At 47.8% G+C, this 18605-nt stretch overlaps 1 protein-coding gene across 1 annotated transcript in view; it reads left to right on the top strand.

Moving 5' to 3' along the window:
• KSR2 (kinase suppressor of ras 2) overlaps positions 1-14468 on the top strand; it is a 283459-nt gene extending 268991 nt beyond the window's left edge. The window contains exon 20 of the mRNA XM_073312611.2: positions 1724-14468. Within this exon, the coding sequence (XP_073168712.1) occupies positions 1724-1730 (7 nt within the window). The 3' untranslated portion in view covers positions 1731-14468. The remainder of the gene's footprint in view (positions 1-1723) is intronic.
• The last annotated feature ends 4137 nt before the right edge of the window (positions 14469-18605 follow it).

Genomic DNA, 18605 nt, shown 5'->3' with positions numbered 1-18605 from the left:
TATTGCACTCACTTTGTCCTTGCTATGACAGCTGGCAAACTTCTGGCTGGCAGCTTACCCTAATTACTGCAAGTTTGCCCTCTGTTTCTGGTTGCTATGTTTGGGAGATGATGAGTGGGAGAGGATTTCAGATCCGCAGTTGTTTTCTGTCAGAGGTATCTCTCTGGCTCCCTCGTTAAGGAGAGGTTGGCTGCTGCTTGTCTCCTTGGTGTTGCTGCTTCTTCCAGAGCAGTGTCACAGGGTAATGAGAGTGGCATTGTGCACTGTAGTAATGATTTGCTTACCGCTCACCCGCGCTCTCCCCCACCAACTGGTTCCTCATCTCTCTGGGAGGTGGAATTCAGGCAGACCCGAATATGCCTGAGACCACACGGCTGTCCATCCCCCGCACCCCACCAGTTGCTAAGCCAGCTGTATGCGTGCTGCTGAGGTGAACATGACCAGCTGTTTCCATTCCCCACCCTGCTTTGCACATGGACGTGTTTGCATGGGGGGCTTGGGAGAAGGTGGCTGCTAGCCTACACCCAGCCTTTCAGCAGCATGGAACCAACACCTATAACATGATTGTTTATTAATAAACGCACCCCTGACTCACTGTCCTTGGCCTATGGGCTAAGACGACATATGCTGTCAGTTTGATACACGGTATTATACATCCTCTGGGAACTTCGTGCCCCCCTTGGCAATGGACTAGATGATCTGACAGTTCTCCCCTGACTCTTACGACTGTGATGTGCCTGTTGTGTAATCATCTCTCTGAGATGATGGTCACAGACTGAATGAACAAAAATGTTTCCACGAAGCCCTGCCATGTTTGGGCCCAGATCCTCAAAGGGATCTATGTGCCTAACTCCCATTGATTTATGTTGCCTTCAGACCTTTCAGGGTCTGGGCCCAAACCTCTAGGTGCTAGAGGTAATGCAGATTCTCCCCTTGCTGCCATTGTCAGGCCTAGTAAATCTGTAGCTTTGTATTCCTGCTTATCACCAGTTGCTGGGTAGTGGTGGGTAACGGGGTTCTTGAGTAGCTGTTACGAGAAGGGCAGGATGATTGTGGGAATGGACATGGGGAATCATGGTCAAAAGAGGTCTTGTAGCTAAGGGTCTGATATGGAATAGAGACCTATAACAGGGCTGCCCGGATGCTTGCTGCCGATGTCCTGAAGCGAAGGGGGCATTAGAGATGATAGATCAGGTACTTGGATGCTACGGTAACTGTATAAAAACTTTGTCATTTATCATCGTCTTGTTTACGCAAACACACTGTGTATGTATGGAACAATAGAATTCTACACATGCAGGGCGGGAAGGGACCTCAAGAGGTCTAATCCATCCCTCCGCGCTGAGGCAGGAGATAAAGGGACAACTACATATACAATTTTCTCCCCCACCAATCTGGGCAAGAAAACATCAAACAATAATGTGAACCTAACTGATATGGGGTACCCGGGGGGAGGTGCAATTACTTAAGCCGTCTTACCATCTCCATGGTAACCCTCCTTTGCATAAGAACGAATGGACTTGTTGGAACTTTACCTGCCACATGTTCCTTCTATCCAGTGAGTAACCCCCAGGTTAGCATGAATCCCCTGACGGGAGTAGGTTAATGTTTGGAGAGGTCTGTTCCATGGTGGGGGGCACCTTGGAGGGAACTGCACTCAGCAGAACGTCCAGCTGTCCTTGTTCAGGTGCTGACTGCTGTCTGTCTGGTCTCTCCTCTCCAGGCTGTGACAGACGGAGTTAAGGGACGGTGCCTTTCTCATCCCTTCAGTCCTCCTCCTCCCCTTCCTCTCTCTTTCCTCCATGCACTAAGGAAGACCAGAGGGTACCATGGACTGGGAGCGTGGAAGGAATAAAGACACTTCCTGCTGATTCTCTCCCTGTCCCCAGACGCTTACCCACTCTCCAGAATAACCAGCCAGCTTTGGACAGGAGGAACGCAGAATAAACAGCCAGGATTGGACAGGAGGAATGCAGAATTCCCAACGGTGGTCTTGAAGGAATCCTAGAGGGAAATGTCTGGAGAGAGAAGAGGTTGGAAAGAACAACCACCAAGCGCTGTATAGACTTGTCATGGAGTCCCCCTTCACTCCAGCAAAGGCCGTGAGTGAGGGGGCTGTGAGAGTGTGTGTGTGTGTGTGTGTGTGTGTAATTGATCTTTTGAGATTTTTCTTCTGGTTCATACTGAGCGGGAAGCAACCAGCTTCAGTTGAGCACTGTGGCTTCTGAGACCCCAATCAGCTGTTCAGTGCGAACGTGGGGCCTTTGGGGGATTGTTTTCTTCTTTTTTTTAAAGAGGAATCTTGCTGCTCCATCAGTTTATCACTGGAGACTGTGCCCGCTCGGTGGGGAGGGGGGATTTTTCACCGCTGTCAGCTGACTCCTGCAGGGAAACGTGTCTGCAAAGACAGTTATGAGAGCCCTGCTCCACTGCTGCTCTGCAGAACCTTGATAAACACCTTTCACCTTTCACAAGTGGCTTCTCTACCTCCCGCCCACACTCAGTCACTCTCACCCTGTCTCTCTCTGCCTCTCCGCATGGCACAGATACAAATTCGTATTCATTTTAACGTTTTGCGCTGTCTTGAATCTAACCAGCAAATCTTCCTTTCTTTGCTCCCCAGTGCTGCAGCTTTCCCACTTGTGCCCTCCACCCTCTCCCTGTTTGCCCATGTTATACGTGCAGGGGGGTCTGGTTTTCAGGCACATTGCGCACGACTGAGCAGATGCACCCATGCAAATTGAGGTTCAAGTCCATGCCTGGACCCCACACACACACACAAAGTAGGGCTTTGCAGTCAGGCATCTAGCAGGGCATTGGGAAAATGTGTGCTGGCGGGAGGTCTGAAAACAGACCCCCAGCATGCAGAGTGCACATGTGTCTAGATTTTAGAGAGACACAGACGATAGTCTGAAAATTTATGCGAACAAGCCTATGAAACCCTCACATGTCAGTGCATAAACTGAGCGCTAATTTCCTTTGGTTAGAAGGGACTTTCCTTATGGACAAACCATTCCATAGTTGTCCACTGTGGTTTCTTGCATCTTTTTCCGAAACATCGGGCCCTGGCCACTGACCGACACTGTCTGACTAGATGGACCACAGGTCTGATGCAGTATGGCTATTCCTGTGTTCCTGTCGTGTTTTTCCCCCCAATGTATTTCTTTGGTGGACTGGATGGTTTAGCGGGTTATTAATGGAATAGAAGTTTTCACCTCTAGGCCACCTGTTGCAATCCAGACGGGGCTAGTAGTAGGGTTGCCAATCCTCCAAGATTGGCCTGGAGTCTCCAGGAATTAAAGATTAAATTTTAATTAAAGATTGTCATGTGATGAAATCTCCGGAATACATCCAACCAAAACAGGCCACCCTAGCTAGTAGTGACCAAAAATCACCCCCAGCTGATGGCTGCTTGATGGCCTATGTACAATGAGCTGGTAATCTCAGTTAAGATTGTAGAAGACACAAGCTGCAGCCTTGTTTGCATTCACAGCAGCTAGGCCCAGGGTTTGAACAACTCTCTAAACCCTTGGAGCGAATCCCTCCGAGTCAGGGTTGAAGCTCCTTGATGTGCGGTGCTTATGCTGCACCTGTTCTCAAGTTAGCTAGAAAGCTTCCCTTCCCCGGCTGTGAGTCCTGGATTTTTCAGAGATCACAGCTATTTGTCTGCAACGTTCACTTCTGTCATAACCTGGGTTCTCTCTGTACCTGCCAGGGAGCAAGATGTGTGGCCTGGATCCTTATCCATTTTTCTGTACATTCCTTTCCTCTTACTCTGCACTCTCTGAAGAGCTGCTTCATGGTCAGCATCTTAGTGCTCCTGTTTTCACTGGAGTACCACATACCAGTGTTGCTGTATCAGTCAGTTTGGATGGGGCCTTGAGCCCATTACACTAGATATCAAGTGACAGATGAGAGCAAATTGCATTTTCGGGCCTTTATTAAACATAATTACTTGACAGGAACCATCCTGAATCATTTAATTGTGGTATAAATTAGCTTTAATGGGGAGGTGTTACAGGGCTCTGAAAACTAACCCAGTTCTGTTTTATTTCCATTAATTACTTTAACCCACTTTTCCTTATATTGTAACTGGTTTAACCTAAATAAATGATGGTTAAAAACTTACTCAAAACGTTACATCTTGGGGGGAAATTGCTTTGATTGCGAGACCATACAACAAAGTGGGCTTGTTCTATTAAATTTGCGTGTGTGTTTGTGTGTCTAAAACTTAGAGATGGGCACAGTATGTAGGGATTGATTCTGGATCCCAACTTCCTCTAAGTTCAATGCTGTTTGAATGCAGGGCATTTTGCTCAGGCTTGTTTCTAATGCTTTATGGAGGAGAGTTGCAAAATCACTCAGCACTGGACTAACTGTGCTCCCAGTGAAGTCAAGTAAGTGGGAGGTAGTGTGGCCTAGTGGATAGATTTGCTGGACTGGGAGTGCGGAGACCTAGGTTCTATGCCTGGCTCTGCAAGTCCTGCTTGGTGACCTTGGGCAAATCATTTCCCTCTCAGTGCCTCAGTTTCCCCATCTATGAAATGGGGGTGATGATTCTGAACTCCTTTGTAAAGTGCTTTGAGATCTACTGATGACAAGTGTTGTTAAAGCATTTTACTGTTGACTTCAATGGGAACAGAATACATTCTACCAGCTTTACCATGCATAGTCGCACTCTGTCCTGCACTGACTAGGAGTTGTATGTGAATGGCCAAAGGGTCAAATCTGCCTTTGCTATACCTCTGTACTGTAAATGGAGTGAGCCAGGGCAGCATTTGGCCCTCTGGATGTGAGTTACACACCATGCTAGGCAGCCGCACAGACTGTCCGTCCCTTAAGGCTGATGAGTCTGCAGCTCACTGCTGGGTTGCTTTGCTGTCACCCTAAAACCCACAGAAGAAATAAGTGGGTTCTATCTTCTCTCTCTGTCGAGATGTCGCCATGTGATCATGGCTGGGCCCAGTAGCTTCTGTTCCTTGTTCCTCTCCCATTTCTCACCTCCTAGCATACAGCAGCTTCTTCATTACACCCAGGGTAGCAAGAGAGCTGTTTTCTCTCAGCCTTGCTTTCTTCACCCCTTTGTCTCTCCCGCTTTCCTTGTCCCTTCTTGTGCTGCTCTCCCTTATCCCCCCATCTCTGCAGTCCTCCGTTTATGTGCGTGCATCATGTGCCATAAATGTCATTGCACTAATCCTTGGAGTCTCTCTAAGGAGTTTTCCCCAACGCCGTCTCTGTCTCGGGATGGAAAAGGCAGTCCCTCGGGACTGTGGGAGCAGAGGGGAAGGTTCTTTCCGATCTTTGCTGCAGGGAAAGGCGTTGGGTTTGGACTTGTCCATCACTCCGTCCCCTGCTTCCTTTCCACTCAGTACCTGAATTCGATTCTGGGTTGCTGTCTGTGCATGTGGGACGGGTGCATGGAGCTACTTGTGCGTGTCTGGGGGAGGAGAGGGGAAAGTGCTTGGAGGTTTGTGTTGTGGCATTTGAGTTTACATATCTGAGCACTGAGGGGGAGAAATTATATGTTGGTGTCTTGTCTTTATTGACTTTTTTTTAATGATGGTTTTGTTTGTAGAGTAATGGGCTCAAATAGATTGTTTTGTGCACAAACCAAGAGGTGGTGGGTTCCCTGGACTCCACGTGGTAATAGACACAGTGGCATACGTGCTTTGCTGACCCTAAAAGAAAAAAGGACGGTGATGCACACAGTGCGTTGTGGTGAAGAGTAAGTAACTCTCTACCCAACCTCAAGCTAAAGATATCTCAACTTCTCTGATACTGCCTTCATAGTCAGTCACAGAACATTTCCCACCCTGCTTTGAAAGTTCATAAGCCGTCCCTGTATCTAATTTTGTGTTATCTGCCCTGCCCCCTTCTGGTGGAATGGAGTGGTGCAGCGACTCCTCCTGTTTCATATGTTGAGGGGATTGTCATGTTTGAGAAAGGTGCGTTTATTTATACCCTATTGCCTGAAGGACTCTGTTTAGCTACCTGGCTAGGTGCAGCATGGGCTGCAACAGTTCATTGCCTCCACCAGTGTGCCTCAGCCTTTGCAATGGGCATGGCAGGTTGATCTCTGTGCCCATTCATTCCTCAGCCTTTCTTCTGAGTGCCAACACGGGTGCCAATTGTGGGAGAGGGGTCCCAGCTCCCTAGGTAGGTGGGCTGACATCACCTTTCACAGCAGCAGCCAAAGCAGCTTTAGATGGCAATGACTGTAGTTGGCAAGGACTTTCAGCCACTGCTGACTTGGTGACCCTGGAAGTTGACAAGGACCTTTACATGGGTCGGGTGCTAACCAATCCCCAAATATGCTGCTTCTGGTTGTGACTGACAACTTGCCCCTTTGCAGCAGACGATTGCCATGCAACTTTGCTCCAGGTCTGGCTCACCCTGAGAGAATGCTGTTTCCATTCATCTATTGTCACCCATGTTTTGGGCAGGTACAATGGTTGTCGTTAGAAAAGTCAACGGTGGTACCTGACAATGCTCCATTTTAACACTGTATATGGAACAGGAGATACCCGCGATGTCCCAGGTTCATGCGTGTTAACCCAGCATGCTCCTCCATAGGCACGCCTCTTGCCAGAGGAGTGCCTTGCAAACTTGAGGAGCTGTGACAGCAGAGGAAAGATCTGGTATCGCTAATATTTTCACTGTAACTTGAAAGAGGGAGCCAAGCTCAATTTCCGGCTGTGCCATTAGCTGTTCCATGGCGCGTGTAGGGGGAAAGGATTGATTATATTGTACTGACAGCCCGTGTTTTCTGTTAGACGGGAGACTGTACTGACAGCACAGGATTTAATGGATGGGACGCATCCATTCCTCTCCTCTGTCTCAGATTATTTATGCCCCCCCGTCATGCTGTTCAGCTGCCTCCTAGATCATTGGGAAAGCTAATCTGGAATCCAGCTTCAGCAATCAGAGTCTTCCCAGAAAGGCCATTTTGTTCCTATTAAACCATTTTCATTTAAAATTTGATGGGACTTCAGAGCCCAAGAATTAACCAGTGGAACAGGCCAGAGAGATATAATAGTTGGAGGGACTGTGGACCAAACTCTGTCTTGACATTAGGGAATGCAACTTTCCTTGGCATCAACAGGAGTTGTGCTCGCTTATGCAAGAGCTCAGTTTGGCCCTGTGTGTACAATGTGCTGCTGGGTGGAGAGATGCAGAGGTGCAGCAATTGGCCTGAGGACTCCTGCACTTGAGTGACTTCCTGAAGAAACGTCTCAACGCCTTTTGCCACTTGCCTACAAGAATTTCACCATAATGCAGCAGACCCCTCATCTGTTTTATGAGCCGGCTGAGACCTGAGCAAATGAACCGTTCAGATAGTAACTGGCTAGAGGAAGGGCAGGTTTGTTCATATGTTAGCTCCAGCGTCTATGTAAAAGGCTTGCACCCTGAGGAGCTCACTACAATCAAATGATGGCGAGCCAGAAGAGTCAAGTTTCTTGTAGCATATTTTGGGATGGAAGATGAGGAGCCCGTGGGTGGCCATGTACCTAGCCATTCTTCTCTTCTGCAGGGAGCCTACCCTGTTACTCTCTGCCCGTCCTATCCTCAAAGGCAGTTCAGATAGGAGACCAAAATGGAATGTGTTTTATGCAAAGTAAAGTTCTATATCAAAGACAACCCTAGATCAAGTACATAAAAGATGGTTACAAGGAGGAGGGAGAGGAATTGTTCTTCTCAACCTCTGAGGACAGCACAAGAAGGAATGGGCTTAAATTGCAGCAAGGGAGTTTAGGTTGGACATTAGGAAAAACTTCCCAACTGTCAGGTTAGTTAAGCACGGGAATAAATTGCCTAGGGAGGTTGTAGAATCTCCATCATTGGGGATTTTTAAGAGCAAGTTAGACAAACACCGGTCAGGGATGGTCTAGGTAATTCTTAGTCCTGCCTTGAGTGCAGGGGACTGGACTAGATGACCTCTCAAGGTCCCTTCCAGTCCCATGATTCTATGATCAGCATCTAGTTTGAGTGGAAATGTGCCCATGTGCCCACCCTCTAATTTGGACTTTGGAAAGCCCCTGAATGGCTTGTCAAACTGTGGCTAGATAACATCTGGTTTGCACATGTCACTTATTAGGATGGAAGGCATGGATCCTTCCAGTAGCACTAGATTTTGCATTCATTAGGGTGAGGGGAGCAGGGTATGAAGCCATCAAAAGCTCATAGAGAAGTTCTGTTTGCTCTGTGCTTACCCTAGTTTAACAGACCATTATTCAGCTAAACGACTGCAGCTTCCTCTCCAGTTTGTGGGCTGTCCCCAAAGACATTTACACTTAAGGTGTACATCAAAATTAACCAGTCTGCCTGTCTTCTTCCAGTTGAACGGTTAAACTAGAGGCTTGGGAGAATGCTGCCTTCTGACCTGGCTGCCTGTAAGGTGTGTTGTCATTCACTGATCATGCCAGTGAGCATCGTGCCTGGCCCTGGTCTGGGAAGACTGAGGGCACTAAGTGAGATGATAGGCCTTGTCTATCTCTGCTTTCTACTGCTGTGAAAAATCGGAATCCCGTTATGTGCCCCCACGTCTTCCGTCCCAAACTTGGCAGGCCCGGATAAAATGTGATGTACTGAAAGCACCCCACTCCTGTCCCCCATTTCTGTTTTGAGAGAGGCTACAGCGAAAAAGTCCAGTTCCCCCTCTGTGGGCCAGTGTGTTTGCACAGATTAAATGAGGTTGCTGGGAGATTAACGCCAGATTCAGGGTGTATTAACAGAGAGGAGTGAATAATCCAGCCAGAAAATCAATGTTAGCCTCTTTCTGCTCTCACAGTGGGTCTGCTCGGAAGACCAAACCTCACCTTTTTGTACATTCTGAAAGCAGGTAGGTGCACCATGGACTCTCCTTTTGATGGATGGGAAGTCATTGTGCCCCTACCCCTAAAGCAGGGTGCTACCAAGAAGAGTTCCCCAGGGGCACCATGACCTAAGCACAGGGACAGTCTTTTTTTGGCTTTACAGGAGCAACAGGGCTCTTCTTATCATGTGTTCTCTGGCCATTGCTGCCCAAGCATCTGGGCACTTCAAGTCTTGATGATACTTCTTAATAAACGTCCCTTGCACTCTGCAACAAAAATATCTCCAGTTGTTTCCTCCATATCTTTCCTGCTTTTTTCCCTCATGATAACGTCTCACCCGGGCCATGAGCAGCGAAGGCTGTTGCACAATAGTGTAGATGAAAAAATAGCTGCCCTGTATTTATCATAAATTAGCTCTGAAGAGCAGCTCCTTTCCTCCATTCAGCCCAGCAACAATTGTTTATGCAAACGTGTTATTTGCATCATGCTTTCTTATTTTTGAAAGTCTTAATTATTAAAAAACAACTCTTTTTTTTTTTTCATTCTTTGTTTTTTAATCCCAGCTTTGTGTATCATTTTTTTTCCGGTTTAAAAATATCCAGCCCGTCACCGCGGAGAGAATGTAGGAGAAAATCTCCACAATGCCATGTAATAGGAGATCCGAAGGAGCAAGGAAGTTCATCCGGTTGCTCAGTTTAGCTGTGCAAGCTCTGGTGGAGACATGGGTTATTTACAGAAGTGTCTTGTGACTGCAGAGTGGCAATGAGCCCAAAATAAACCCCAGATCCAGTTCACAACTTCAGATCACCTTTTTAGGGAGCCATATCAAAATAGGCTAAGATTTAGGAAGGTTCCGATCTGGATTTTGCAGCCCCAAGTTCAGGAGTGTTCTGGTGTGAAGTTTAATTTCAGTCCATTTTCGAGAGATGGATCTGAATGCTCTGTTACGCTAAGAGCCCTGTACACTGCTCTGGCAATGTTAAGTTCTCAGTTACATTCTAAGAACTCCAGCCAGGAAATTCAGGTCAGGAGAGATCTGAGTTTGGGTCCCACCTTTTGACAGCACATTTCAGGGATGGGCAAATGGCATCAAATATAGTAAGAACTCATCTGAAATCTTCCCTAAATATGAACTGAAACGTGGGTCATTGCAGGGAGAATTTCCATGCTCTCTTTTGGATGTGGGGTACGAGACTGCAGTGGCATCTTGTAGGTTGGTTTTGCCAGCCACAGTCACTGCATGATACAGACCTGGCTGACCCCAGAAGATGTTTGCAAAGGCAGAATAGAAAAGTGATAGTAGTGATGCTTTATAAACAAGCAACGCAATGCTCTGGCTCACCAAAAAAGCAGTTTGGTTTGTTTTCTTCAGCCCATCTTGCAACAAATGGGGAAAAAAAGAATAATGTGAGTTGAAGTAACTATATTCTTTCACTTTCGTGAGTACTAAAATTTCACCAGTATTTAGGGAGAAACCAACCTCTTTTCCTAACAACACCCTCCATAATCAATCCATCAATCAACATCTTGCACGTGACTAAGCAGGAATTGCGGTCAACCTCGTCTGATTATTTGTTCTCTTGAAAGTAGCACAAAGTTAAAATAGATTTCCAAGACTTCCCCATTTTGGGGCAATCTTCCAGTTCACAGGAGAGGTTCCCTAAAAAACCCATGATCATCCTGGTGCTCTAATTTGAAAAAATAATAAAAAATCCTTTTGGTATAGAATTTTCTCTTACATGACTACCCTGGCTATTGGGTGACCCCCCGGACAATATTTGAAATAGTGGTTTTTTAATTAAAAAAAAAAAAAGCCAGAGCTCCACTTCCGGTATGTATGTTTTGGCTATTAGGTGCCCCAGTTCCAGTTCTGAACAGCAGCTCCTCACTTCTCAGTGGGAATCTTTCTTTAAGAAGAGACTTTGGAGGAAAGGTGACTTTTACGCTCGTTAATGCTTAAGATTTTAAGTGGGAGAAAAAGGTACTAGATGAATTAGAAAGACAGCTCTACCGTTCACACCCAATATTGGTTAATTTTTAATCACCGTTTACTACAGGTACCCAGGTATCATATACCACCACAAGACATCTGGGGCAAGCATGCAATCGCTCCTGTGGCTGTTATAATCATCTGGTGTTACTGCCGTGTTTTCCACAGGCAATGAGGTCCCTTTTCAGAGCACCATGGAGGCAAGGATTGAAAGACCTTTCAGCTCATCTAGTGCACAGCCTTGCCAGGGCAGTTCCCTAAAGCATGTCTTCTAATGCTATGGTCCAGCCATGGGTGACAATTTCTGAGCAACAGAGCTTCCCTTGGGGAACTCTTCCATGGTGCCCAGTATAGACTGCAATAGCCCAGGGATGGTCACCAGGGCTCAGTAAAGAGGCAGGGGTTACTGCTCCCTCCTCATGACAGAGGTGCCTTTCAGCATATGGCCCAAAAGTGCACTGGTCTCTCTCTTTGCTGCTAAATCTCATTTCAACGTCTGCTGTCCCCCACGCTCTCTCTCAGCATTAATAGAAGCCTTAGATATACCAGGCCAGATTTACCCCTGGTGCAGCTCCTTTTGAATCTGGGCCGTAATCATGGATGAAACTCCCTGCCCCCCACCACCCCTTTTCCCCCTGGGCCAAATTCTGCTCTAAATTGTTCCAGGACCACCTGCTGAGATGCTTGGGTGTACATGAGCCGAGGGTCTGGCCCCACTTCTTTGGCTCGCTAGTCTTTGAGCCCCAGTGACGTGCCCCGGCAGTTGGAGAGTCTGCATACAGGAGCTAACGCTGCAGATGAATAATGCCTGAGTGCGGCCAGCAGCTCCAGTGCTTGTTGTCTGGGTGACTGTGTGGTGACCCGGAGAGGTGTGGTGGCTCAGCGGTTGGTCAGTCCCAACTGCAAAGTGATGGTGACTCGTCTCCCCCTTCCCACCGCCCCATTTACTGCAGCTGCTGGGAGGAAAGTTTACTTCTCGTCAGAAAGCCTTTGTACGTCCTGGCTCAGGCACAAATGTTCTCCTCTCTCTGCACGCCCTGCACTCCCATTAGCGTTAATAGGAACTGTGTGTTTGGAACCGGAGCACAACAGACCCCCGAAGTGTCATCTCATAAAAAAGACGACACCGCAAATGGCTGCAGACTCTCGGAATGGGTTTTACGCTCATCGGAGCATGGCTGGCATAGGCCCTTCTGCTCTGTTTTCTTTCCCCGGCTCTTGCGAGGGGACAGGCTTAGTCGCCTGTAACTGCTTAAGTGACAAAGTTTTGCCCATTTTCGCGAGGGGATCAGCAGATTCTGATGCTAAGTGATAATAGTCACCTCATTTGCTCTCCGGTGCTAGCTAGACATGGGCTGTGGCATTGCTCGTTGACTAGGCCAACTGGCATTGGTTTGCTGGGCACACTGGAAACAAGCAGGGGATCACTGTGTCCATCCAACCCACTTGCTGGCCTTTGATGCCAGCTCTGTATTTCTGTAGCAGACGTGCCTATGTTCTGGGGATGTTTTTGTCAGTAGGAACCTTTTAGCCAGTTTTCCATGGCATTGCAGCATGGAGAGAAATGCACCCAGCTGGCTGTTTGGCTGTCCATGGTCCCCCGGGTCAGTTGGATCCCTGGGGAATTGGCCAGAATAGCCATATTCAAGCCTGTTATCAACACTTTTTCTTATGTAAATATTCCTGGGCTCAATTCTCTGCTGATATAACTCACATGATTTGTACCTGGAGGCAGCGTGGCCTAGTGGATAGCATGCTGGACTAGGAGCCAGGAGCTCTAGGTTCTAGTCTGGGCTCTGGCCTGCTGGATGACCATTTCACTGATCTGTGCCTCGGTTTCCCCCTTTGTAATATGAGAGTGATGATACTGACCTACTTTGGAGCTCTACAGATGACAAGTGCTATCGAAGAGCTGGTTATTATTATTATATATGTGTATATATAGAAAGAGCCCTATATATATACACACACACATATATATAGGGCTCTTTCTAGTTTGATCCAGCATGACTGTGCATATAATAGGGGAAGATGGGCATCCCAGAGTATACACACCCAATTCCATGAGTCTTCCCGAAATATCAGTGTGCCTTTGAAGCCATTTTGCTGCAACAGCTTCCTACATAAGCTGCTAGGGGCTGGGGAGGACTGGGTCATAGCAGCACCCACTGGGGGTAGTCCAAAAGCAATCCAGTCAGTCCTTCTGTCCCGCCCCTTCCCTCCTACTCAAAACACACACACCAGGAGTGTCGCTAGCAGTTGGAAATGTGCACGCCCACGAAATGAGTCTTTCCCCCCTCAGCATATCCATAGCCTCCCAAGGCAGACCTGCCATTACCCTCAGTGGGCCCAGTCCCTCACTCTCACAACTCCCATTGACTCCCTGAGTTCAACATGAGCCCATTGCATGCAAGTCAGGGAGATATGCCTGTGTGTTCGTTAAAGGCCAGTTAAGGACCAAAAGGACCTGCTACTCGCTGGGGGAAGTGTAGTCCCCTAGCAAATAAAAAGTACCCCTGCAACATGCATGGTGTATGAATCCTGGATTCATGTCAAGTGAAATTCAGTCCCTGCAGAGCCCACACAAAGACTGTGTCACTAGGGGCTCTGTGAGACTGAAGTGGTGCAAAGACTGTCCTGCTCTTTGGACTGCAGCGAGTACCACCCATTAGACCCTTACGTAGTCAGAAGTATGTCTGGCTATCTTTTTTTAAATTTTTTTAGATGCTGAAGTATCCGCTCTCTGGAACAACGTTTCTTAATCTGCCCCAGTTAAATCAAAGCAATGACCGGTTTCAAAGCGGAGGGCTAACTGCTGAGAGAAAGACAAGTGAAGATAGCACTTGGGTTAGTGCATCTTGGCTGTCATGGAAAATGAGCATACATGCTCTCTGGGTAGCACTGCAGAACGCAAAAGCCCTGTGTCTATTGCCGGATCCTCAGCCATTTTCTTTTTGCGTCAATCTGCTTGCTGTGGCCACTGCTTAAGTCCACACCTGTGACGAGCACTTGGCATGTTTGATTTTATTCCTTTTCTTTGTTTGTTTTCGTTTTGCAAACAGTGACTTTTTGGAAATTTTGTCAGTTGCAAAAGCCTTCTTATTTCCTTTCTCTGTCCAGTACGCTGTTACATTTTCCTGTACATAAAGTATATATAAATATATATACATATCTATCTATATGTATGTATAGAGATATATACATACATATATAACAAACTCTAAATCCTGTACAGTTTCAAACCGAACTTGATGGCCTGCTTTGTTTTCTGTATGTTAGTTATGACTGTTGCAGAATGAGCTGAGATAAAGAGTTTTAATTTTTTGTTTCCCTCTTTTGTTTGGTTTTTATAAATATATATAAATATATATATTTTGTTGTTGTTGTTGCAAAATTCTCGTCACTGGAAGAGAACAATTTGATTCTGGTGCAAAAAAAAAAAAGCTTAACTGAAAAGGCACGCTGGATCTCACTGATGTAAATTTGTACAGGAACATTTATAAAGTTTTCTACACTTTAAGAAAGTATTTATAATTTCAGCTGTCTGAGTGCGAATCTCTGTGAACTGCAGAACCGGTTAGCCATTTGTTCCTGTGGTTTTTTTGTGTGCAGTGTTTGGTGAGGTAACAGTGTATGAATTATTTATGCCAATAAAGACTTTGAAAACTATTGCATCACATGGTCGTATGGGTCTGTGTCTCTTCTGGGTCTAGAGCTCCCGGCTAGGCATCTGTGCTGCTCGTATTCACGTGTGGCGCTCCTACGGTATCTGAGAACACTCGAATACCTCCCCCCACCCCGCCAACCGCCAACTATCTCAGGCTAGATCTTCACTGCTGAGTCAACATAGCAAGATCACTATAAAATCCTAGTGGAGACAAGGCCCAGACACGACTTTACCTCACTACCCCCTTCCCCCACACATGGTATTTACCTTGACTAGCTACATCAAGGAAAGAACAAAAACTGGCTCTGCCTTGCCTCCACCAGGATTTGACAGCCAGCTCGCGTCAGCAGTCTCGATGCACTACACACATCCCATGTTTTGCAGTGCGGCCGTAATCCCAGGCTCTCACACACAAAACTAACTCCCGGCGCCCACACATACTGCCGCACAAATGCGTCCAGCAGGCTGCGTTAAGAACCAGACCCTTTCCCTTCGCAGGTAAATCTTCATTCCTCTTCTCATGCAGCCCCGCATATGCCTCGCAGTAAACAGTGCAATTAATCCGCACTTAAGGCAACCAGACAAAGTGCTGAGCGACAATCCAACTCGCTTAGGAGGGAGGGCTTCAGAACGTTGCCTGACCCCGAACACAGTCATGCCAGTAGAATCCCTGAGGGGGCCTGTGCAACTTCCTACCCCGGCAATACTGACAGACAGTGGGACCGAGCGAGGACGTCAAGCTTATGCCTCTTGTTCCATTTTGTGTGTGTTTTAATTATGCAGCACACTGGGGGAGGGGGGCTTTTGAAAGGGACTTATGGACATTAATGTTCCTACGTCCCCTGGAAATTCAATAGGAATTGGGTGTCTAAATCCAGTAGATACCTTGGAAATCCCAGCCTAAATGTGCGCAGTGTTTTACAGACCCAGATAGGAGACGCCCCTGCGGTGCTGAGCTATTTTCCTACCTAGGTAAATCTTCCCTAGGAGTTAGTGCCCTTAAGTCATAAGCAGTGCTGAGGTGAGTGGGAGTTATCTCCTGGTGGGTGCTGATAGAGGACCAAATGAAGCCCAGGCTGCTAGTGACCCAAAGCCGTTACCTTCTGTTGGCTATTTGCAGCTTGTGAGTGTGCCACATTGTTCCTTGGTCTCTTAACCATCAACACACACCAGATTGTCACCCTTTCACCGTGGGTGTGTTTATTCTTCGCTTACAAAGTATAACACAGCACGTTGCAGGCTTGCAGCCAGAGGTGTCTTCCATGCAGCCTTCGCTCCTCAGCCCAGGCTCTCCCTGTGCGGTCCTCTGCTTCCTCGTCCCACTCACTGAGCCAAGTGCCCCATTAGCCCAGCAGTTGCCACCCACGTGTCAGCAATCCCCAACAGAAACTGGTTAATTGGCTTCAGTTAAGCCTGCACTCTTCCCAGGGCTGCCCTGTCACACTGCCTACGTGGCAATGAGAGTGGGGTTCACAGGGCTGTTTGTCAGTGAACACGCAACACACCTCTCTCTCACGTGTGCACACGCAACCAATACCCTTGTGACCAGTCACAACAAGGGGGCTAAGGACTGATTGGGCCATGGGAATTCTGTTCCCTTTCCATCCTTACTCCAGGTGCTCACCCCGCCCCATAGGCTGTCAGATCAGCATAAAACTCGTGGCATTTTGGACACACGTGACACACTAGACAGTGCAGATGCTGTGCTCAATCTAGTCTAAGGATCTTTGCTGCCCTAAAGGTCCCTCCAGTATAAGGCTCTGGATTCCACCTCTATCGATGACTATGGGAAACAGCCCTCCCTTGAAAATCAGCACGCGGGCTTGTGCTGAAAGATGAGTTATACAAACTCAGCAGAGTTTAGCACTTGATGCCCTTACTTCTACAGAGAGATGGCCCTGAATCGAAACCCCAGCTCCCAACACCCAGACTCATGATAGGAGCACAGGAATCCCCATAATATATCAGACCAGTGAGCCATCTGTTGCCAGATCCTGTCTCCAGGGGCCAGTACCAGTTGCTTCCAGAGGGAGGTGCTTTTAATAACAAACTATGGACTAACTTTCCCATATCCTAACCCTACCCTGAGCTTTGGAATCTGACCCTGGAGCTAAAATTTGTAGCTTGCTCCTGTCGCTATAATGGGCCAGTCCAAAGACCCAATATCTAAACATCCCCCAAACGTTAGAGAGTTCAAAATCTGGATCCAGAATGTTGTGACGTGGGCTCATTTCTCCTGGAGTCCCTGCTCAAATCTTGCTGTGTTCCTGAGTATGCAGGTGAGGGATGGAGGAAAGGAACAATGGAGCACCCCAAGGTGCCGCATGCCTGAAGTCTTTGTGGAAAAGCCAAATGAAATTTGAGCCCCTCACCTTGCTTTTTGTAGATGAGCTGAGTAGCCTCCACCAGCAACAATCACTAGATCTAATTTTTTGTTGTTTGATCCCAGGCTCATCCCTAATGGTGCCTTTTTGCCTTAACACCAAAGAATATGGCATGGCCCAGGGCGTCTAACGGCTGCCTGTGTTCTCTAAAATGCACCTTCAACTGTCCTATTGATGCTCTAAAAAGACTAAGCAGAACAAATGATCAGTGCAAGCAGAACATCCGCTGTCCTCCTAGTCTCATGTTAAAGTTGGGGTCATCCACCAGCACTTGTCCCCTCTTGGCAGTGGGTTTCTAGGGATCTTGAACCCCAGTATTGTGTGAACTGAGAAAAGCACCCCCACCCCCACCCCCCAGCCTTTCATGGCATCCAGTGCAAAGAAAGGAATAACATGCTTGACCTTCTCTCAAACCTCCAGAGAATCAGCTGTTTGCTGTTAGATGATGCCGATGATCATTCATTGTGAACATTTGGACAGGAGCAGCAGGAGAGACCACCGCCAAAGATGCCAGAGCCATGAAAATTATGAGCCGGTTACTCAGACAAATTCTGTTCCCCACAATTATAGAATTTGGGGTGCCCATATGTATTGGAGAATGTGTGTTACACCACAACTAAAGAATGCATCACAGCTGAACCCTGGTGCACCACTGCTAGTCAGGGAGAGGGGCTGAAGGGGGGAAGGTGAGAGCAGGGGAAAAGGAACCAGTGGGGATGGGTGGGGGAGAAATGCTACTAGCTCTGATGGGGAATGTTTCCCTCTGAATTGCAGCTCATCGTAGCCTGGCACCATTATAGGGCAACTGAGTCTCCAAGCATCTTCTGCCTAGTTTGCTTACGTCCCTCAGGCTGTTACTACAGGGCCAACATAACTGTGCAAAACAGCCCATTGAGCAAGCAGCGCTGGCTTCAGCTGCCACGTTTGCCCTGGACCTGTGGCATTGCTCTGGGTCATTAACCTCGCAGTATGCAACGAAAATCACAGCCCTTTCTGTGCTCGTCACCAGCGCCCCAGTAAAGGTAAAACATTCGCCTCTCGCTGCTAATTACCCATGAATGCTCAGCATATGCTGTCGTCAGTATGTCTCCTGAAAGCCTTGGGGAGCCATTAAGCCTCACACGCCTGGGAAGGTCTTTAGTCCCATTTTAGGGCTGGGAAAGTGAGGCACAGGGGGTGGCGTGAGTAACCCAAGGTCACACGGCAAGTCCGTGGCACAGCTGGCATTAAAGCGCAGGAGGCCTCTATACAAGAGAGGGACACTGAATTTCAAAGGTAGCAAAATGTGCCCGAGATGAATGTGCCCCTGTCTCGTGCGTGCTGCCCACAGGGGTTCGACACACCTCAGCAGCTCCCTGGTGTCTTGGAAGGGCTGGTATGGGATTCCCAACCACTGGCCCCCACTCCGCCCCCAAAGGTGCATGCTGTAGGGGGTATAGGCATCCAAGCAGCAGGAGGGAAGGGGTGGTAACTGTAGGAATCCAGTCTCTGTGGGGTCGTTCCTCAGGGCGTGTGTGGGGAAGAAGCCTGTAGCTGCTTTATCTTTTGTTCCGCAGCAGCTCTGCCAGAATGGAGCCTGGCCCATCCCTGAGGACAGAGGAATGGCAGGCCAATTTTTCAGGGTTTAAATGCCCAACTTTAGAAACCCACTTCTGACAATGCTGGCCTGTGTTCTCAGGCTTCACTGCTGGGCCCCGAGCCCTTCCTTCTGATACCCAGATGGGCTCGGATTGGGAGGGGGGCTGGGCTGG

The sequence above is a fragment of the Lepidochelys kempii genome, chromosome 15 (genome assembly GCF_965140285.1).
Source record: "Lepidochelys kempii isolate rLepKem1 chromosome 15, rLepKem1.hap1, whole genome shotgun sequence".
Lineage (NCBI taxonomy): Eukaryota > Metazoa > Chordata > Testudines > Cheloniidae > Lepidochelys > Lepidochelys kempii.
The sequence above is the reverse complement of the archived record's forward strand: the minus strand, read 5'-3'. Positions and strand labels throughout refer to the sequence as shown.